We start from the raw sequence: 21383 nt of genomic DNA, 5'->3' as shown, positions 1-21383 counted from the left end.
CTCCAACGCCGCATCCTCTCACTTGTCCCATTGTGCTGTCCATGTTTGTGCTGACTTTTGTCAAGACGCATTCTTACAGTGAAGGGCATGGCCACGGCTTTTACAGACGGCCGTTGCTTGGATTTATCTCAGGAATAAGAGAAAACGAGTAGAAATGAAGCGAGAGATATAATCAGACCTAACTACAAGATCCACACAACGCACTTTGTCCTGGTTTACCCATTAGACATGAGGGAAGGGTCTATCTCTATGTATATTAATGAAATAACTGTCGGGACCACTGCATGATGGATGCCATTGCCTTGGAGGGATGCGGTTCCCAGAACCGCAGCAGTATTTACAAGCACAGTAATGAAACATGAAAGACATTCACAAGCACAGCAAACCATCAAGAAAAGGCAAAAAAGTACATATTCTATCCCTGAGTGCATATTCCACTTGTATAATCTTACCCTAATCGGTGACACAAGGGGCATGGCCAGCAAAATCATTCCGAGGAAACGTACATAGGAAGAAAAGAAAAGAAGATAGAGGGAGAGCAAGGCATTGGTTGGGCCTCTGACTCACTGTGGCACATATATTGATGGACGTGTGCCAATCCCGAAACAGAAACAAATGAGAAATAAGGATGGGGTAAGGAAAGCAGAAGAGTGTAGATGCAAGTGAGACAATATGGGCGATGTATGCTTTGGGGGAAATGTAATATGCGTATGTAAAGCCTCTCACAGAAGGGTCAAGAGGCAAGTCACTGACGGCTCTTTATAATTGAGATGCTCTTCAAGAGTCTATTGAGACCAATTAGCAATTATTATAGGGATAGCAAGTGCAAAAAGTGTATGTCAGTATGGAGCTATCTCCCTGTGTGGGGGATTTTCTCTCTTACTCGCTCTCGCACCTCTGCCTCATGCTCAATCGGGCATTGCACTGTTTTCCCAGCACTGTCTGACGCAACTTGTCCTGTCTTCAGCACAACTGGTCCTGTCTTCAGCGCAGACTCCAATGGTGGTTTCTCAATCCTCAGCACAAATGGGCAGCCAGGTTGTCTCGGGGTCCCTAGAACGTTTCGACAGCAACAATCCATCTGGCGTTCTGTCTTTTAAGTAGCCTCAGCGGGTTAGAGACTTTGGGATTTAGAGTTCATGGGAGGTGAAATTCCCAGGAGCAAAGGCCATGGCTTGCCCTATGACGTGCGACAGCATGTACTCATTGGTGTGCTCACCAGCCAACACCTCCTTTTGCTGTCAATCATGCCCAAGTTGGAGTTCTCCCCCAAGTCGAGTCTGCTTCTTTCTGAACCGGTTTTCCCTTCCAGCTGTCTTTCCTGACCAGCATGGTAAAGGCACGGATGTTATCTCCTCTGTTGTCTGAATTGTCATCTGTGGTGCTGTGTTTCAGAATGTGGTACTGTGTGATGCTGTTTCATTCATTCGTATGCAGCCCGTGACTGCTTGGCTGCATCATTTCCAGGGGGTACGGCTGTGCCGCTGATTCAATGCCCCCACTACCAGTAAATGGGTACTCATTTTGCCAACCACTGGAGGATGAGATGCTGCGTCAACCCACCTGGTGTTAATTCAATGAATGATGGGCTTGAACTCAAGACCCAAAGATCTTCAGCCAGCCACTAATTGTTAAGCTAACACCAGACATCTGTGATGCCGTACGAGAGGGTTAATAAAAGAAAGAAAGGGAATTTTTGAAGAGCGGATTGCACCCGACAAATACAAGCAATAAAAACATTTTTCACTAATAGGGCACTCGGTAAAGTGCATACCTCTGCTTCGCAATGCTTGATCCACAAGAACATATTGGGCCCAACCCATTTTTGAAATATCATTCCACATTTTGTTTATGGCCCTGTCTCTCAATGGTGAAAAATCACTTAAAAAAAATTCAAGCAGCTGGATCCAGATCTGGATCTTCATCAAAATCTAATAAGTTCATCCTTGTCACACACCCATCCTGTCCACTAGTTTTTGAGATATCCTGCACACAAGCAGGCAAACAAACAAACAAGCAGTCATAGACTGGTACTTACGAAATCGTCAACTTGACCTCTGACCTTGTCTAATAAAAGCTGTCTCGAGAAGGTAGCGACGCAAACCAGAAGTTTCTACGATGATTCTGCAACAAACCATCAAAAATCGAATGTTTTGGATGTTTGACCTCACTGTGACCTTGACCTTTGACCGATTTTGACCAAAATCTAATCCGCGCTAGCCACCACCCTCCTGAATCACGTGGTGTAATTTGACATTGGTAGCTTCTTCCGTTCTCGAGTTATCATGCCTACAAACAAACAAACAAACAAACAAGCAGTCATAGACTGGTACTTACGAAATCGTCAACTTGACCACTGAGCTTGTCTTATAAAAGCTGTCTCGAGAGAACGTAGCGACGCAAACCAGAAGTTTCTCAGATGATTCTGTACCAAACCATCAAAAATCGAATGTTTTGGATGTTTGACCTCACTGTGACCTTGACCTTAACCTTTGACCGATTTTGACCAAAATCTAATCAGCGCTCACCACCACCCTCCTGAATCACGTGGTGTAATTTGACATTGGTAGCTTCTTCCGTTCTCGAGTTATCTGTACCAAACCATCAAAAATCGAATATTTGACCTTGCTGTGACCTTGACCTTTGACCGATTTTGACCAAAATCTAATCAGCACTAGCCATTACCCTCCTGAATCACGTGGTGTAATTTGACATTGGTAGGTTCTTCCGTTCTCGAGTTATCGTGCCTACAAACAAACAAACAAACAGAAATGGAAGGCATCAATATACTTACGAAATCTTTAGGTTTCGTAAGTAACAAACTGTCACGGAGCTGGCGGTCCAGGTTAAACTCCCTGACCTAATTTGTGGTGACGGGCGGTCAACACCGCCAGCCCGGATAGCCGAGTAGTCTTTCCTTATGAGGAGGTGGACACGTTGATCCTCAGAGATTATAACACGCGTGGGAAGGGTGGGGTGCAATGGCAGAGAGATGGGGCACGTCAGGAAATTTGTGAGCACTATTCAACACCAAGGCTCAGAGACCCTGTGCAGCTTAGAATGGCACTGTCCTCTTCGGTGACATCCACGAGGCTTCGAGGGCCGTCTCATACGACCAGCCAAGAGTCGATGGCCAGCGTCTCTCTTCATCATGTGAGCCAAATCGCTTCAGCACCAATACGAGAATCGTGCCGTCTTCGTGCGTCAAAGAAAAGACAGCCGTAAAGCCCTGTTCTTCCAGGCCATCTCCTAGCTACATTCTCTTGACCGCATGCGCCCTTCACTCCGCACTTGTGCTTTGCCCCTTGTTACGAGCTGCTTCCCCATCCTCTCTGATTGCCTGCCTGCTATGTCCTCTTCTTCTTCCTCCACTAACGTCATGCCCATAAATCATCAGCCTCGGTGGCTTGACTTTGCCTGGCCGTCACCCTTGGAGGTGGGGCTTCTTCCTACTTGGTCATGTTATAAAAACGCAATTCTTCCATGGTTTGTAATACAAAAATGTAAAGAAAAGTCACATGAGGGAAATTACCTACTGGGGGAACTTGTCCTTAATCCCGATCAAATTGACACCACACTCCCCCACCCCTCCCCCCCTTCATGGGGTGACACATAACACTAAAGCTCACAGTCTCCCTACTTGATTTCATCGAGACGTCTCCTACACGTCCGCTGACCAAACAACTCCATTTAATCCTAACTTTCCTATTAAATTCCTCCATCTACCCCCACAGCCATAACAAAACAAACAGACAGAAAGGGGTGAAAACAACTACCTCCACCTTTAGTGGTGGAGGTAAAAATGCAAAAGGATGTGGAGATGTCACAACAAAAAGTATGTAAACATGAAAGGAATGGTCAAAAGATATGATCAAGTGAAAACATCCCCACCTCTTTCTTTGAAAAATGGTTGGCCCTACACAAGACACGAAGTTGTGGGGTTAGGCCAAGTTTCCTGGTGAGGAGGGTGTATGATATGGACACTGAGCAGGATTAAAAACAAAACCTGTCAAAGGGTGTAGGAGCTCATTGTGAGTCAATGACCATCCATATCTAGTGTCCAACTGTGTCTGTGGATGTCCTGCTGCAGTTGCTCAAGCTCATTGCTCGCTCAAGAGGGCGGAGCACGATCCGCTCGCTCAGGAGGGCAGAGCACGATCCACTCACTCAGGATGGCAGAGCACGATCCACTCGCTCAGGATGACTGAGCACGATCCACTCGCTCAGCATGACTAAGCACGATCCACTCGCTCAGCATGACTGAGCACGATCCACTCGCTCAGGATGACTGAGCACGATCCACTCGCTCAGGATGACGGAGCACGATCCACTCGCTCAGGAAGACGCGGCGTGGGAAAAGCGTCCACAGTGAGTGAACGATTCGCTCAGAATGACGTGGCGTGGTACCGCTATATACGCCTGGTGTTGGCTTAATGGTTAGGGTGGTGGAGTTGGGATCTTAGGATCTTGAGTTCAAATCCCACTTTCTGTTGAATTAATACCAGGTGGGGTTGACTCTGCGTGTCATCTTTCCGAGGTCGGCAAAATGAGTGTCAGCTTGCTGGTATCCTTTGTTGGAGTGGCGACCCATCCAAGATTGTGCTCAATAGCCAAGGACACTGCTTTAGCACCACCAGCGCTCTCCACAGAGTATGGTCCCAATGGATGGATGGATGGATGGTTCTGCTGTCGCCGAAAGGGCGCTCGGCAAGTGGCTTAAGCACTCAAGCAAGCACTCCAATTCAATGGTTGATAAACGGCTTGGCCATGCTGTGACTGCAAACCATATAGGATCCCTTTGACTTTAAAGCTGGTTTTCACCATGCTCGTAGCAGTAAATGAAATGAAATGAATTCGTTCAAATAATGACTTTATTCACAAAAGTTTTGCTGTTTAAAGTAGAACAACCCTGGAGATATCGCGAACTTCAATTGTGCATAAAATAAACACAACAGATAATCCGCCACGTTTGTAGCATGCGTCATGTGGTACATCGGTTTGCGGTCTGCACAAACATTATAACTTTTTCTCTTTTAGAATGTCAGTTTTTCACCAGATTTGCTTCGATTCCCTGTGATTAGATTAGAGCACCTCACAAATCCTCCGAAAATATAGACAGATTTGGCAGACGCGATGGATAAGCAGTCCCTCTGGTGGACAGGGCTCTAGGTCTTGCATTGAATGCATTGTCATTTCGCTCAATGAAGCTGGTAAATTTTGGCACATTCTTAAATCTTTTGTTCACCCAATAGAATTCTCCAAACAGTAGAAAAAGGTAAATTAATATATTTTGAAATTTCAATTCCTATATTTGGAAATTTCACATTTTCTTGTGTATATTTTGAGAAGTATTGGTGCTGAAGCGATTTGGCTCACATGTTGAAGCGAGACGCTGGCCATCGACTCTCGGCTGGTCGTATGAGACGGCCCTCGAAGCCTCGTGCATGTCACCGAAGAGGACAGTGCCATTCTAAGCTGTACAGGGTCTCTGAGCCTTGGTGTTGAATAGCACTCACAAATTTCCTGACGTTCCCCATCTCTCTGCCATTGCACCCCACCCTTCCCACGCGTGTTATAATCTCTGAGGATCAACGTGTCCACCTCCTCATATAACACCTTGAGACCCCATATAGAGCGGTGACCGAGGATGCACCTGATAAAGCATATAATTAAATAAGGCTGTTAATTATCTTCGAAAGGGGTGTTTTAACTAACCCAATTTTCAGTCATGCACTTGCTTGGAGTTTTCTTGGTATGCATGGTTTCAGGCTGTTGGAGGCTGCTCAGTTTCATGGTTTTGGAGTTTTGGAGGACACACACACACACACACACACACACTCACATATTTATTAGTTTTAGATACAGCACTGTATATAGATGTTCTACTACTGATTTACAAATGTTGTCGTACAAACTTTATCGACATGCACATATTGTATTGGTTCTGTACATACTTTATAGACTTACATTCGAAATTGCACGTATTTTATAGAAATATGTGTAATGTTTTCATCGATTGGCCCCGTGACCGCCTTGCACATACAGGGCTGATAACATTCCACCGTTAACCACAACCATGTAGGTCTGATTGGCTCTTGGTCAAATGTGTACTGCGGCACCACCCGATCAGGCTGATTTACAGTCGTAGTCTCACCCACCCCTCTGATTCCTTCCTATTACTTTACAAAGGAATGCAGTTTTGCATCCTTTTCTTGGAATCCTTTGAAGCTATTAAAATTAACTTCCCACCACAAAATGCAGTAGATTGGTGCGAGGATTCATGTATTGAGCCAATGGAGTGTGTGGGCCATCCCGACATATAAAGTGTACTGACTTGTTGATTCTTGAAGAATGTTAAATGGTAATTTGGGAAAGAGAGAGAACCGAATTGTACTGTACTGTGCGGTGCATAAAATGACAACAATCATTTATGAGCCATTAATAAAAGAGGATTTAGAGGAATAAAGGAAGAAGACCTAGTATGGCCCACCCAACGCATATACCCAGTTTCCATTAGACAATGGGTGGGGGGCCTATCCGGGCACATATACTAACGTTATATCTGACAAGAAAACTCCTATGTGTAATGGATGTTCGTTCACCCGGGGGCTGGTTTCATAACCGTCACAATATTTAGAAGTTATCTACGCCAGACTGCACGACTGGAAGGAGTACATAGCTTTGTGGTTGTAAAACATGAGGTTCTGGGCATTCATCCAGAGTCTGGCTATTGTGCCAAAGCTAGCCACAGCTTCATCTTTCTCATGCTGCCCATCTTGCTAACACTTGCACACACTGGTATTTGCATCCTATGATGTGAATCTCGGTTTACATGGCTTACATACAGCACTTGTAAATTTCCTTTCAGAAATCCTTTCAGCTTCGCAAATTTGGGCTGGCAGGGTGGGGCTTGCATCTCAGCTGCATAAACTGGGTTGGAATTCCGACCCAGCTATATAAACTGTCATCCCGGTGTTTCACAGGGAGGGCGATCCATCAACAAGTGTGCCGGATGGACGATAAACTGGGCATCCCATCTGCAAGATTTCTTGAGTTGGTGGATGTTAAATATGTCACGGTGTCCTTCGTGAAGAGTGGGCTAGCTATCGCTGACACCATGAACAAAATTGCTCCTCTAACCTACAGGGGACACTGCATCAGCAGCACAGCCATGCCCCCAGGAAATGATGCAACTCGCAGCAATGTGCTGCATAGGAAAGGAAAGGAACATGTACATAAAAATAAAAGTTTGATACCCCACTTCCCCAAACTACCCCCAACCACAAAACCACATAATATCGGACCGAATCTCTGTATGATGGAGGGAAATCTTGTATGTATGTATTTTTTCATCTCCTCCAAGAGGATTTGGCTGAGGAAGCTGAAACTTTCAGGAATTTATAAGGAAATCCTGAAGTTTCATCAAGCTTTAGAATTGTTTCCCCCCCCCCCCCACCCCATCTTGGCATTTTCGTTATTTGGGGGAAGGGGTGCAATTGGAATTGTCTGAGCAATATAACCACGATGTATTATATATGCACATAAGCAGTATGCATGTTTTTACTTGATATATGTAACTTTCGGAGACGTACGTTGACTTTTGTGAGCCATTGAGGCAGCGGTCCGTTGCCTATACACTGCCCAGATAAAGGGATGTATGAGAAGAACGTATTGATGCTTGGAACAAGATCACCCATATGGCGAGTACTCTGCTAGTAATAAGATAACGTCCACAAAAGCAAGATATACAGCAGTCAACCTTGCAAAAACACAACATGGAAATTTAGGGAAGATTGAACAAACAGATTGCTCAGCAAAATAAATGATGAATTGATACCTCCATCCATCCAACCATTGGGACTATACTCTGTGCAGAGCGTTGGTGCTGCCGAAGCAGATTCCTTGGCTATTGGACACAATCCTGGAAGGGTTGCCACTCCCACACCAGTATACCAGCATGCTGGCACTCATTTTGCCGACCTCAGAAGGATGACAAGCAGAGTCAACCCCACCTGGTATTAATTCAACAGCCAAGTGAGGGTTTGAACTCAGGATCATAGGATCCCAAGCCCACCACCTTAACCATAAAGCCAACACCAGGCATATTAATACCTCTTATGTAGCTATTTCTTTGCACACTGAGGTCGTTCTGCATGCTAATCAAATTCAAAATGGGACGATCGTTGAATTGGAAATATTTTGATGTGCCATTGCAGGAGAAGTGTTGGACCTGGGGAACAAGCAAGTGGAAGTTCTTCACACCCCAGGACACTCCCGTGGCAGCATTTGCTTGCTTGAGCGTTCAAACGGGCTGCTTTTCAGTGGAGACACACTCTATGCTGCCCCGCTCCTTGACTGGCTGCCCTACAGTGAAGTGCGTACTCTCAAAGCCTCTTGTCGTCGGCTAGCCGAGCTGGTGCGCACTGGAGCTGTGCACACTGTTCTGCCGGGTCATTTTGAGACATTTAGTGCTGATGAGTTGATCAGAAGAGCAACAGCTTATGCCGATGGTGCTGGCCTTGTCCATAGTGTTTCAGCATCTGCAATGCGCTGCTTGGCAAGTCTTGCTCTGCGCTTCAATAACAGATGAATAGCAACATGTATTATATTGTACCAAGAAGCAGGTGATTTCTCCAATCTCCCATTCTTTTACTTTTGGATTGAGACACCGTGATTATTAAGTCAGCACACCACCCACCATATTTAAAGTATCCAGGAGAAAAGTCTTCTCTTTATTCCCTTTTTCATTTGTATTAACATCAATATGTGTATCCATTTATTTGGCTCATTTGTCTTCTCATACATTTGGTTTTGTAACTTATTTTCTTTTGGAACAGTGAAGAGTTTATAAAAATTACTTTATTAAAACAAAGACATTGTGATATTCTGGATGGAGAGTTAATCTGGGATTATCCTGTTGACTTGCATTCATCAATTAAAATTTAAGTTATACATTTTGCGAGGCACACATGAGCGCTTAACACAGAGGGTTGTATAATTGGTTCTTACTTTGCATTAATTTATTTATTCAGACACAGCAGATATCATTTTCTGGGGGAACAGCTGTGCCACTGATGCAGTGCCCCCTGTTACCAGCACACTGGTACTCATTTCACTGACCTCAGAAGAATTGGTTGGCTGAGTCAACCCACCTGGTGTTATTTAAATGGTGCCATGAAGTTTGAACTCAAGTTTAAGAACTATGATCTTAAACCAGCCACCCTAACCATTAACCAACACTAGGCTTTTAGTTTGCCTTATAAAATGCTTTGCGCTTGGGTTTATATTGACTATGAAATATTTAATTTTATATGACAGATTTTATTGCATGTTATTTTATCATGCCTTTGTTTGAGGTTTGACTGGGTGAAGAAGAACGCTGTTGGGGTCCACCATCTCTTTGGGGATTCCTGGCTAACAAATTTTGGGCTACAAGCACAGCCTAGGTTCTCAAAGGGAGCTAATATTCCTTAACCTAAGTTGTGCTCGTGACATCCCTTAAAGATGGGAAACGCCGCCCCAAAGCTGGAGTCAAATATGCTTGTTTTCCAAGAAGGGTCAAATTAACAAATGAAAGCAGCATTGTGATGATTTAAATAAAAAAAAAAACACGTAAATTAATTAAATGACTGCCTGGATAACTCTAAAACCCAAAGCCAAGGTTTTTCGTATCCACCTCATTCATACGGTAGAACCCGATGAAGGTGTAAGGCAAAGACTCCACACCAGCCTTGCAGATGTCAGGAAAGGATACACATTGAAAAAGATCTCACAAAGCTGTCATTGCTCTCGTCGAGTGTCATGTAACCCTTGGTTGTGGAGGACCACCGACTGCTTCATAACTTCTGAAAGTCCGTTTTAAAACTACAGTATTTTGCCTTTGAATTTGGAACCAAAATAAATGAAAAATTGTTTGGTGGACTGTCAGGTCTTCATGTGATATAAATCGTGTATGGGACTCTGCTCGCTAACAGACGATGCGAGAACGACTGCGATGAACTCCCAAGATACTGGAGGCATTCTGTGCACGCATGGCGACTCCGCAACGCCGCGTGGTTATGTGTTTTTTATTACCTCAACTGCAAGGCTCTTTCAGCTTGTGTATGGTTTTAGAGATTTTGATTATGCTGGAGGACGATGCCACGGCTCAAACTACACAGCAAATAGCTTTAGAAACAACAGATTTAATAAATAATGGTGAAGGGAGCACAGGAAGTGAAAATGACAATAAAAATTCAGAGAAAACCGAAGAGCATGCTTCACTGGACTCTAACAGTCTCATGGATATTGTTCACATTAATCTTAGTATGTGTAGACTTGATTTGGAAACGCAAGACACACAGGAAATTTATGAAGGTGCAAGCGTGCGTGTGGGTGGTCTTCCCTGCGAAGCGTGGGGAGGCGCAATGCAGGCTGGTCTGGAGATGTCAAAGTGGTGGCACGGCTTCAGACCCCTCTCCCAGTCTGTTGTTGCCCTTGGGTCTCCACAGTTCTGGTGAGGCTCTCGGATTTTCCTCTGTGCACGACTGTGTGGTTGGCAGGGTGTCCTGGCTGTGCGGCACGTGGCTCTCTCGATCACTTGCAGGGGGTCTCGGCTGTGTGTGCTGTGCTGATGGCTATTTCAGACTGTACATGTGTGGTTGGCTATACCAGGCTGTCTGCTGCTTCCTTTTATAGGTAGTGCCTCTGCCTCTATGCTACGCCGGTCTCAAGCAGGTGCTCTCGCACAACTGAACTCGGACACTCCGAGACACCATCTGGGACAATGGAGTTGTTTTAAGAATTAAATGGGGGGAGGAGACATGAGGGTGAGGATTACAGGAAAGCTAACTACATCTGATTCTGGTCGATTCAAATTAGAGTTTACAAACACTTCCTGTAACACTCATTTATGTATAACTGATGCATAATTAACCCCTAAGTCATTCCTGCAACCCCATAATGCTGGTATTCTAATTGGATGCAAATTTGTATATGCTGCTTCTCTCTCAACTATAGATGGAGGCTTTGAATCTCAAGCGAGAGGTTGGGGCCATGTCTCCGGACATATCTCGAGCATTCAACACTGTCTGGCATCCCGCTCTACTTGCCAAGATTTCTGGCTGTAGAATACAAAGCCACAAACTTTCCTGGCTTGTTGACTTCCTCCACTTATCCAATCAGCACATTGCTCTTAATGGAATCCTTTTATCTCTTTTCCCAAAAAGGCTGGAATGCCCAAAGGCAGCATCTTGGACCCAGTCCTGTTCTTAGTAACCCTCTTTTCCTCTTTGTTGATGATTTTACATGATATTGTATGATATCGTGTTCTACCAATAGACCAGCAGTAGCTTTTTCCCTCTCTGCTGATGTGGATAGGATCAGATTTTGGTCTAAACATCTGGAACATGTTGTTCAATCGAGCAAATCTCAAATTTTCACAGTCCCTTAAAATATTGTTTTTGAACTCACCTATCTCTTTCCATGATCAACCACTGGAAGAGTTTCAGTCATTTATTTGGGCCTCACCATCATCTACGAGCTCCCTTTGGTAGGCTACATACCAAAGCTGTCCTTCGAAGTCAGCAGTAGACTGGCCTGCCTACATCGTACCAAGTCCTTTGATAAATCTGAAATTCACTGCCTTTAAGACCTTCATATTCCAATGGAGTACTCCATCCCATGCCCCCTCTTTCCCCCAGGATTGGTTCCCCTACTTCATGTGTCTCCTGGATGCTGTGGAACCTAAATCTCTCAACATTACTAGCATCTCCCATTAATGAGCAGAAACACAGGTGTGCTGCCCTCCCATCACAGACAGGTTCGTGAGCTATTTGTTTTACACCTCTCTTCAGATCCTCTTTTTCCTTTCCCAGCCTTACCAAGATGCATGCATTCTTCCAGTAACCCCTCCTTATGAGATTCCAAAAATCTGGGCTTCTGCTCACCTCCACTCCTTTGTTCCCATTTTCACTCAATCGTGGAACAACTTCTGTCTATTCAATCATACCCTTCCTTTCAGTGCTTTCAATTGGCAGTATGCCATCTCATGTCTTTCATCTCGACCCATGATCTTTTCTAGCTCGATTAACTCTTCCCCACTTCCCTCCCTCCCTGAACGTTCTGTGAGAAGGCACTCTTGAAAACCTGGAGGAAAGAGCACAAGGCAATGGACATTGAATTTGTTTCACAGGCAAGAAAATAGAGGGATGAAGGACCCGTGGTAAGCATCTCACATGATCTTGGAGAGGAACATCTAATGTGGGTTTCTGAAAGAATGTGTGTAACCATTATATTAACATAGACATGATGCCTGGTGTTGGCTTAACGGTTGAGGTGCTTGGCTTAAGATCCTAGGGTCTTGGGTTCAAGCCCCTATCGGGCTGTTGAATTAACACCAGGTGGGGTTGACTCAGCCTGTCATCCTTCTGAGGTTGGCAAAATGATTACCAGCATACTGGTAACAGGGGCATTGCATCAGCAGCACAGCTATGGCCCCAGAAAGTGATGCAGCCAAGCAGCCATGGGCTGCATACGAACAACTAAAATTACATAGACATGCATTGCTTAATATTTGAGAGAAGCATACACAAGTGGCAGGATCAGCCAGGAAGATGGATCAACAACCATTTAGTCAAGGGCAGGGAGGGGCACAACAACAGACAAGACAATGGATTTTCGAAACTAAAAGTTGGTCAGAGTATTGTAACGTTTAAAGCTTGCTAACGTGATATGCCTCGGTGCTGGGATACTTTGTCCCAGGAAACGGTTGGTCGGTTTCTAACCTGTGTTCAGTCATTCTTTAATATTTACCGTCCACATTCATAGGAAGTAGATGGTTGGGAACACATTTCTTACCTTTTTAAAAGGTTTATTTATAATGAATATGGAGGAAAAGGTGCATGAGATGAGCAGTTCAGAGCAGGGAGAAGATTAGATGCAACTTGTATACAGGGAGATAAATAAAGAGTGAATCCTAACCCACACTCGGTGCCACAAGTCACACTTATACAGACATTAAAATTGCAGGCAAGGACTTTACTTTAGCACGATGTACAGAGTGGAAGGTGATGAAGCCAGCGACGAAGTAAACCAAATGTGAAGTAAACCAACAAAGAAGTGAGCCAACAATGAAGTAAACCAGCCACAAGGAGCACCAGCGACGATCATCCTCTTGGGACATGCACCCAAAACCAGCCCTTGAAGCCAGTCGCTTCTTCCTCCGACTCCAATCCTCCTGCACGCCAGGAGCTATCGTGCCGTGTCCTTTCTCTCCTCTATCTCTGAGGTGCTTCTTCTTGGTCTCCCCTCTGTCTTCTCTCAAACTGCTCCTTTGTCCTTCTTGTCTGGAGTCCTCCAGGCTGCCTGTGTCTATTCTCTCAGCAACTCCTTGTCCACCTGGGCGAAGTCCTCCTCTGGTGGGGATGCCCCAATAAAAATAAACCCATTGCCTACTTCTAGGCCCTAGAGCACAATATATCGCCATGACTGGCACACACTGCCTGTCCAGATTGTGATGGCCTTTTTAGCTCGCCTGTTTGAAGAACAGAGAGCTCTAGCGATACCCCCGGCTTGAACGTCAGCGTCAGCGTGAGCGTGAAAATGTTAAAGTTTTTGGTGCAAGTTATTTCCTTTCTAATGTTTTTATCTACCACACTATTTTTTACTGATTACAATATACAAATACATATATTGCTTTAAAATTATTTGGATCAGACTTCACTGCAATGCTTTATAAAAAATATTATTAGACTAGTCTTTTAAAAACGAAAAACGATAAATGTACAAGTCTGGAGACGGCGATGGGTCACGAGCAATGTACACGGTTTGCCTTTTTTTTTATTTTTTTGACCTTCGAGGGGACGCCACGGGAAAACTGGCGGGAATCGGGAAAAACGTAAATGATGAAAGCTGTAGTACTCGAAGAGCACTACTTGCATACCAACTTTCATTCGAAACAGTTGAAAACCCTAGGAGCTCAATGCCCAATTTATTGATTTTTTTGACATTTTCTAAGTTCGTGACCTTGTGACCTTGACCTTGGGACGAAAATGAAAAATCGAGCTCCGTGGGGCTATGCAGGTGCCATTGGGCTAACCAAATACCGAAACCCCTGCCAGATTTGACAAACCCCCTCGGAGAAGATGTAACTTCAAACCGGCTACCTCCTAAAAACATGTTTTTTAGGCGTGACTCTGCCCATAATGGGCGCAGCACGCCCAATCTCAGGAAAACACAACTAGATCATGATATAAACCTCCCACCAAAATTTTATCAAGATCGGATCAAAACCCACGGAGCTATGCTCGGGACAGACAGACAGACAGACACACACCCATAACGAATATAGTGGTCACTTACTGACTCGTGAACCAATTACTGACTCGTGAACCAATAAACAGGCGAGCATTGGGTGGCTTTGACACCACTCTGGTTAAAGTGTGTGACACGTGTGCCTTTTTGTGATGGGAACTCCTCACCTGGTCTCGCCCACAAACAAGGGGTGTTTACGCATACCATTTTTTACCCCTGACTATCCTGTCTATAAATTACATGCTGCCTCCTCACCATCACATATAACAAAATGACTTATTGTGACAGCTCAGTCCCTGTTACATGTCAATCTAACCTACTCAAAACATATGGACCATGTTACACTTACCACAGTCGAGCTATGGACCCCCCCCTCCCCTCCCCCTTCCACATAACAGTATGTTTACTGCCATGAGAAATGAGATGCTGCTGATGTTTCGAGCATTAGCCCTTCATCATAGCAAAATATAAAACCGTTGGTGGATAAAATCTACTTATCTTGTCCACCAACACCGACCAACACTCGCCTTAACAGAAACCGGTATGCTGTTGTACTTCAGATGAAGGCCTTGTACTGTACAATATGATGGGATCTGGGTGACTATAAGCTGTGAATACCAGCTTGTTGGCCAATTGGAGGTATTGTTTGGAGGTATGGTCCACCAAACATAGTTTTTGACCGATAGGCCTAGGAGAGTTTGATAAATCTGTTTTCTGGTTTCCCATGACATCACATACAGACCAAATGAGAGCAGGTAGACAAAATACCCTACAGGTCATTGGTGAGTCAGCTGGGTGTTTCTAAACCACCAATCCAACTGAAACATGGTACAGTAATTTGGTTCACCTGACACTACCTCTTCAAATCTATAAAATAATAATTATTTAAATGTTCCCCCTCCTTTTAGCCTATTTCAGTCTTCTCCACGAACTACAAGATAAATGTCTTCCAAATTCATGTTGAGTTGTTTGATAGACTCACCATTATCTCCAAGTGCAGATGAGTGATTAGTGAGCACCAAATGGCAATTGAACCCACACAAGGCAGCGGAGAAAGAAACGAGTCTTTGAAACCGCTCAACCAAACATCAAGATCAATATGATGCTTGTGGAAGTTTATCTGTACATGATGTGTTCATTCGATAAAGACCAAATGGAAGAGGTTTTGAACAAGATTTTAAAAAACATTACCTGCATTTGATGAGCTAAATTATTTACCACATCATGGAAAATTCTGACCGCTATTATTTTTCTTTCAATACAAAGTTGAGGCTCGTGGAGGAGCTAGAACGGAGATGGATCAGGATGTAACAGAACAAAGGAGCATGGGAGAGAGAGAGAGAGGGGGGACACGCAACAGCAGCAGGGATGAGGGGAAAAATAGGAGACTTGGACAAATAAGGGATGTGGGGAAGAATGAGGACTCGGGGAGAACACACGGCATGGACAAGATGGATGCAGCTGCAAACTCTTGGTGGGTAAAAACTGGAAATTTGGAAAGAGGTGGCCTTAGGGGTGGAAAGGTGGGTGGGGGGGGTGGAGAAAAAGGGGTAAAGGGTGCAGAAAAGATCATGGTTTTGGATGGGGCATGATCTGAGATGGCAGTGAACAGCTGTCTTGAACAGCGGAGGGAAGAATGAGATGAAGAGAATGTGAAAGTTGATTCCACAGGTGGGGGAAAAAGAGGAACGAATGAGTGGAGGTGAGCAGTGAACCTGGATTTTGGTAGTTTCACCAGACGGGGGTTGATGGTGGACCATGCGTGTCCTGCAGAAATATGGGGAGAGGGGGGGGACAAAGCATGCAAATAACAGAGGGCACAATACCAGAAAGCAGACAGTATAGAAGACAGAGGGACCACCCACCTGTCTGCAATGTGAGGTTTTTGTCTGCAATGAAGCCCTCTCATTTTTAATTCCATTGCGAGGCTCAAACGAGGAAAAGAAGGCAAGCTTTTCTGGAGAGTCATTTTTGCACAGTTTGCTTACTCTGCCACGGCGTGGAGACCCATTGTTTAATGCCTGTGCATCCCAAGGGTCCTTCACAGGATGTTGCAAATAAATGTCGGTTGTGGGAGGCTCAAAATGTGCTGAGGGTTAAAAACAGCGTCAGACTAAGCAAGACATAGGTTGGAGTTGTTGAACTTCCAGGAAAAACAATATATTGCAGTTAGGGTATCTCCAAGATTTATTTTTGACAAAAGGCTAACCATGCTAAAGAATCTCACCTCATATTTACACCCCCCCCTCACTGGAATCATCTGGTTTGACTGAATTAAGGCTGTTTTGTAAATCGCTGAAAATAAAGATTTTTTTCTTTAAGGATAGTAGGAAGAAACTCTTTTTGAATGTAAAATCAAAAGACATCCCATCTTTGAGACAGAGTGGCAAAGTTCATTAAAATGATTTCTTCAACTTCTCACTTACAATAGATGGGGATCAATTGAATAGAAAACGTTTTATTTAAATAACAAAATTAAACCATTTTAAGGCCTTCATCCTCAGATTGATGGAGTACTGCTCTTCCCTTTGAGCAGGTGCCCCTGCCTCACATCTTGCTCACCTTGACATCATGGAAACCAAGGCCTTCAAGATTATTGAATCTATATTGTAGAGTCCCCCGTGTTGTGGGGTCCCCCGTGTTGTGGGGTCCCCCGTGCTGTGGGGTCCCCCGTGCTGTGGAGTCCCCCGTGCTGTGGAGTCCCCCCGTGTTGTGGAGTCCCCCGTGTTGTGGAGTCCCCCGTGTTGTGGAGGCCCCCCGTGTTGTGAAGTCATCATATTGTGGACTCGATACCCCATATTGTGGAGGCAACTGCCCAGTCTATGCTGCCCTCAGTCCGACCCTGCCTCCACGAGCCTCGACTTTGTATCCAACAAAAATAATCGTTGATGTTTGATATAATGGTGCTTCATGTTAGACAAGAAGGGACACAAACAATAAGTGTGAAGGAGAGCAAAGTGAAAACTGACATTCTGGGGAAAACTAACCACAAATGAAACGTTATGCCTTTCACCCCGACCAATGAAATTGAAGAAGGGAAATGTGACAGTTTGATGGTGTGCAGGTCCCAGCACCGTTCTGGCATTGGTTCCCATGCCTTGAAGAGCGTCGATTCTGCGGATGCAGTCTCTTGGGATGTAGGGTTATTTGCTCGGAGTTTTGCCATTGCCTTCCCAGAAGAGTCAGACAGGGCAGGAACTTGTATAATTTGTTCAGGGTGACCACGGACATTACTCACCGATTCACAAAAGACCCTGACAGAACTTGAACGTCCGCCAACGATCAGTGCTGGTACACGGGTCCGCCGGCTTAACATCCTCCGATGGACGACGCGCAGATCGCATGTGAAACACCAGGACGGTAGTTTATAGCTGGGTCCAGATTTGAATCCAGGCTAAACAGCTCGAAGGTTAGTTTGCTCAAATTTTTCACTATTAGCTTGCCAATGCGATACTGGGTTGGCAGGATGTCCTGGAGACATCGAGCTATAGCTGTTCAGCTTGGGTTAGAATCCTGACTCAGTTTTATATAAACTATCATCGCAGTGTTTCACAGGCAAGGTGATTCATCAATGTGTGTGCTGTCCTTCGGATGGTCTGCCGGCATTAGTGGGTGACGTTGAAGATCTCACGGTGTCCTTTACGAAGAGTCGGCGAGCTATCGCCGGCACCCTGCCAAATTACAAATTCTTGCCAAAACCACTTAGTCGAACGCCAGGCCTGGCCAGCCGATTCGTGAAAGTCTTGAGCCAAAGACTCCCCCCGGCCAACCCCACAAGAACGTGGAAATAATTGTGGAAGAGGAAGAAGAAGGAGAAAAAGAATGGCTCCCATACTAATATTGTGGGGCCGGGTATCGGTGGTGAGCACGACCGCTAGAGGGAGCAGTAGAGTCGGCTCCACCGAACACACCGGAATTTAGGTCGTGACCCTCGGATAAGTCTGAAAGGCACGGGTCCCTTACAGGACCATGAATTACCAATAATTCGACCGCCTGGGGTAGGGTTAATTGCCAAACTTCAATATACCTAAGTACCCACGCGTCAAAGCTACCGGGGAATTCACACCCTCGACAGTCTTCGAGCGGGACGAGCCGTTACCGTGCTCGAACCGTGTGTAACCCGAGCGGATGGTTACCGAGGCCCGTCGGTCCAAATGAACAATTTACTGCTTCGCTATTTCTCAACACGCACCGTGCTAAGCCAATGAAATAAATGACAGGGAACGAGCTGGGACATTCAACAAGAGGGGAATTTATTTACAATAGGCAATAATCGGGAAGGGAGACACAGAGCAGAGTTACAACCGAATAAAAGCAATGCAACCAATGTACAATGAAAAACACTTAATCAATCCTACTTAAAGACGGGGCCCACGGACACACACACACCCAAAAGAACTGGACCCTGTGGGTCTATCTCGGGCAAGCCGGGCCGGGGTACCTGTCCGCTTCGTGCGGCCACACAGACTCCGAAACCACCACGGTGGGACCCGAACCCATGACCCAAAGTCCACAGCCCACGAACGAGGCCGCTCAACCACGATCAACAGTGTCTCAGACCGCTCCTCGACAACCACAGACTACGCTGCAATCGCCACGATCACCCTCTGGCGAACGCTGGTCCAGACAACCACACTCCTCTTCTTTAGGAGGGAGGGGCTTCTTCTCCCCGCCACTCGCCTCCTGAATGGACGGTGGGTTGTCAGGCGACTCGTGGCGGCCTCCCGATTGGCTGGGGCGCGCGTGTGGTGCTCGCCCTCCGCTCATTGGCTGGATGAAACGCTCTCTGCCCCTCCTCGGAGCAGAGCTTCGACCTGAGGCGACGAAGGCTCCACCCACGTCCTCAGCCAAAAACACGTGCGTAATGGCGACCGGTCGACTGCGGGAAGGTGGCGTTGTTGTAGTGGATGTAGTAGTAGTAGCTGTAATTGTTGTTGTTGGTAGTGTAAAAATCCTAACTATAAACTAATTCACAGCGCACGTACAATTAATCACCCATTAAACATAGGACGGGACCCTACCTAGAAACGCATACTTACCGATATAACTGATCTATAGGACCTGGATGTTGAGTGCTCATGGCTGCCAGATTCTTAACAATATACCAAAACTGGACGCATCACTGACATAAACTTTTTTTTGCCATGACAACTGTTATTTACTACCACCATGGCCGCAGTTCTTATCGACTTAAATGCCATTAACGGATGATCATTGGCCATCAGAGATCGACACAAATTGTTGAATCGGAAATAGTGGTGGCTCATAAAATAGTGGTGGTGCTGTCGGTGGGATTCTCTGCGTTCAAACTGAGCTTGGGTGCGCGCGACCCGATGTTGGACGAAACTCAATCCGTTCTCTGTGTTTTCAGATCCACTCGATCGCTCGACAAGGAGAAATCTCGACAAGGCTCATCAGGTTCAGCCTCACTGTCTGGCCAGAGACCGTGAGAACAACACATGCGAACCAGATTCTGAAGCAGAGTGCGAAACTTAAAGAGTGAGAAAGTTTCTTTTCTTATAACATTGACAGTTCACTTACAACCCTGAAGGATTTAAACTGAAGGGTTCAGGTAATAATGAAAACCTCCTGTGTATATTGTCTTCTTCTGCAAGTCATTATAATATTGTACTGCCACGACTACCACTTCAACACAGGTTACCCTGGATGGTTATTACCCCAATACACTGGTACTCATTTTGCTGACCTTGGAAGGATGACAGCCAGAGTCAACCCCACCTGGTGTCATTTCAACAGCCAACAGGGGCTTGAACTCAGGACCCTTAGGTCCCAAGCCAGCCCCCTTAACTGCTAAGCATTAGATGGTTCATATGGTAAGGTGTCTGTCATAGCAAACACTGAAAATGTATATATCATGGAGTAAGTGCATGTAATCACATGGAAGACCAAATACTGCATTGGAGTCATCAGAAGGAATCTGAAGAAGTAAAGAGCAAATATGGAGTCATCAGGAGGAACCTGGATAGGATTTGGGGTTTCAGCCGCTACTCCACTACCCTCAAACCCATCCAAACGCAGCCAAGCTATTATTGTTGTTGTTGAAAACGTGGTTCATTTATTTACGGCTTTGTAAATGCAAAAACGTAGGAAAAGGTCACAGGGGGCAATCACATATTGGGAGAACTCGCCTTAAACCTTACCGAGTTAACACAGCATCACCCCGTGTGTGGCGACACGTAACAATCCTAAGCTCACGGTTTTCCCGACTTAACTTCCATCGACATGTCTCCTACCCGTCCACGGACCATGCTATGCTATACAATCCTACCTTTATAATGAAATTCCTCCATCAAGCCCACAAAAATTACAATATGTACAATCTACTCCTTCAAGAGGATTTGACTGAGGAAGCTGAAACTTTCAGGGATTAATGAGGGCACCCTGGAGTCGTGCAAGTTTCATTTGATTCCATCAAGTTTTGATTTTTTTAAATTATTATTTTTCCCAACTTGCCATTTTCTTCCTTTGGTGGAAGGGGGGGGCAATTGGAATTATCCGAGCTATGTAACCTTGATGTGTTACGTATGCACATGTTTTCGCTTCATATACGTAACCCAGGTTAATATAAATTTTGGGAGCAATCACAGCAGCGGTCTGTTGCTTATACACAGCCTAGTTAAATGCGTCCGACTCAGAAGAATGTGTTGCACGCTTGGAGCAACATTGCCCAGAGGGTGGATACTCTGCTATGGAATTCATAATCATCAAGATGAATAATCACATGACCCCCCTGGCGGCTCCCACAGGAAGTGGGTGCTTATTATCTTACTATAATTCACCGTCTGTCTCTTCCCAGGTACCACAAAAATGGCTCAACCGATCGCAACCATTTTTGGGGTGTGTAATCCTGGGACCCCTTGGAGTAAATTAGGCATAAATATAATGACATGACCCCCTTGACGACTCCCGTAGGGAGCGGGTGCTTCAAGTACCAATAATGCTCAAACTTACAGATATAATTTTTTCAGGTTTTTATTAACCTTAGTGAGCAATTGCCTTGTCTAGGACAATGGTCGCCTATTTACTACGAACACACGTCCATGGGGCAAAATTGGGAACATCAAGTTTGA

At 45.2% G+C, this 21383-nt stretch overlaps 1 protein-coding gene across 5 annotated transcripts in view; it reads left to right on the top strand.

The window, feature by feature from the left end:
- MBLAC2 (metallo-beta-lactamase domain containing 2) overlaps positions 1–19808 on the top strand; it is a 99440-nt gene extending 79632 nt beyond the window's left edge. Inside the window, exons 4-8 of one of the 5 annotated variants that reach the window (XM_085874870.1) lie at positions 7876–8034; positions 8217–10495; positions 11682–11800; positions 12113–12202; positions 19664–19808. In XM_085874870.1, the coding sequence (XP_085730996.1) occupies positions 7876–8034; positions 8217–8590 (533 nt within the window). In that variant the 3' untranslated portion in view covers positions 8591–10495; positions 11682–11800; positions 12113–12202; positions 19664–19808. The other 4 variants (XM_085874872.1, XM_085874871.1, XM_085874868.1 and 1 more) reach the window with 4 other exon arrangements.
- The last annotated feature ends 1575 nt before the right edge of the window (positions 19809–21383 follow it).

This window comes from Eptatretus burgeri, chromosome 3 (genome assembly GCF_056783735.1).
Source record: "Eptatretus burgeri isolate ZD-2024b chromosome 3, Ebu_testis_v1, whole genome shotgun sequence".
Lineage (NCBI taxonomy): Eukaryota > Metazoa > Chordata > Myxini > Myxiniformes > Myxinidae > Eptatretus > Eptatretus burgeri.
Note: the sequence above shows the minus strand (reverse complement) of the source record. Positions and strands in the feature narration are given on the sequence as shown.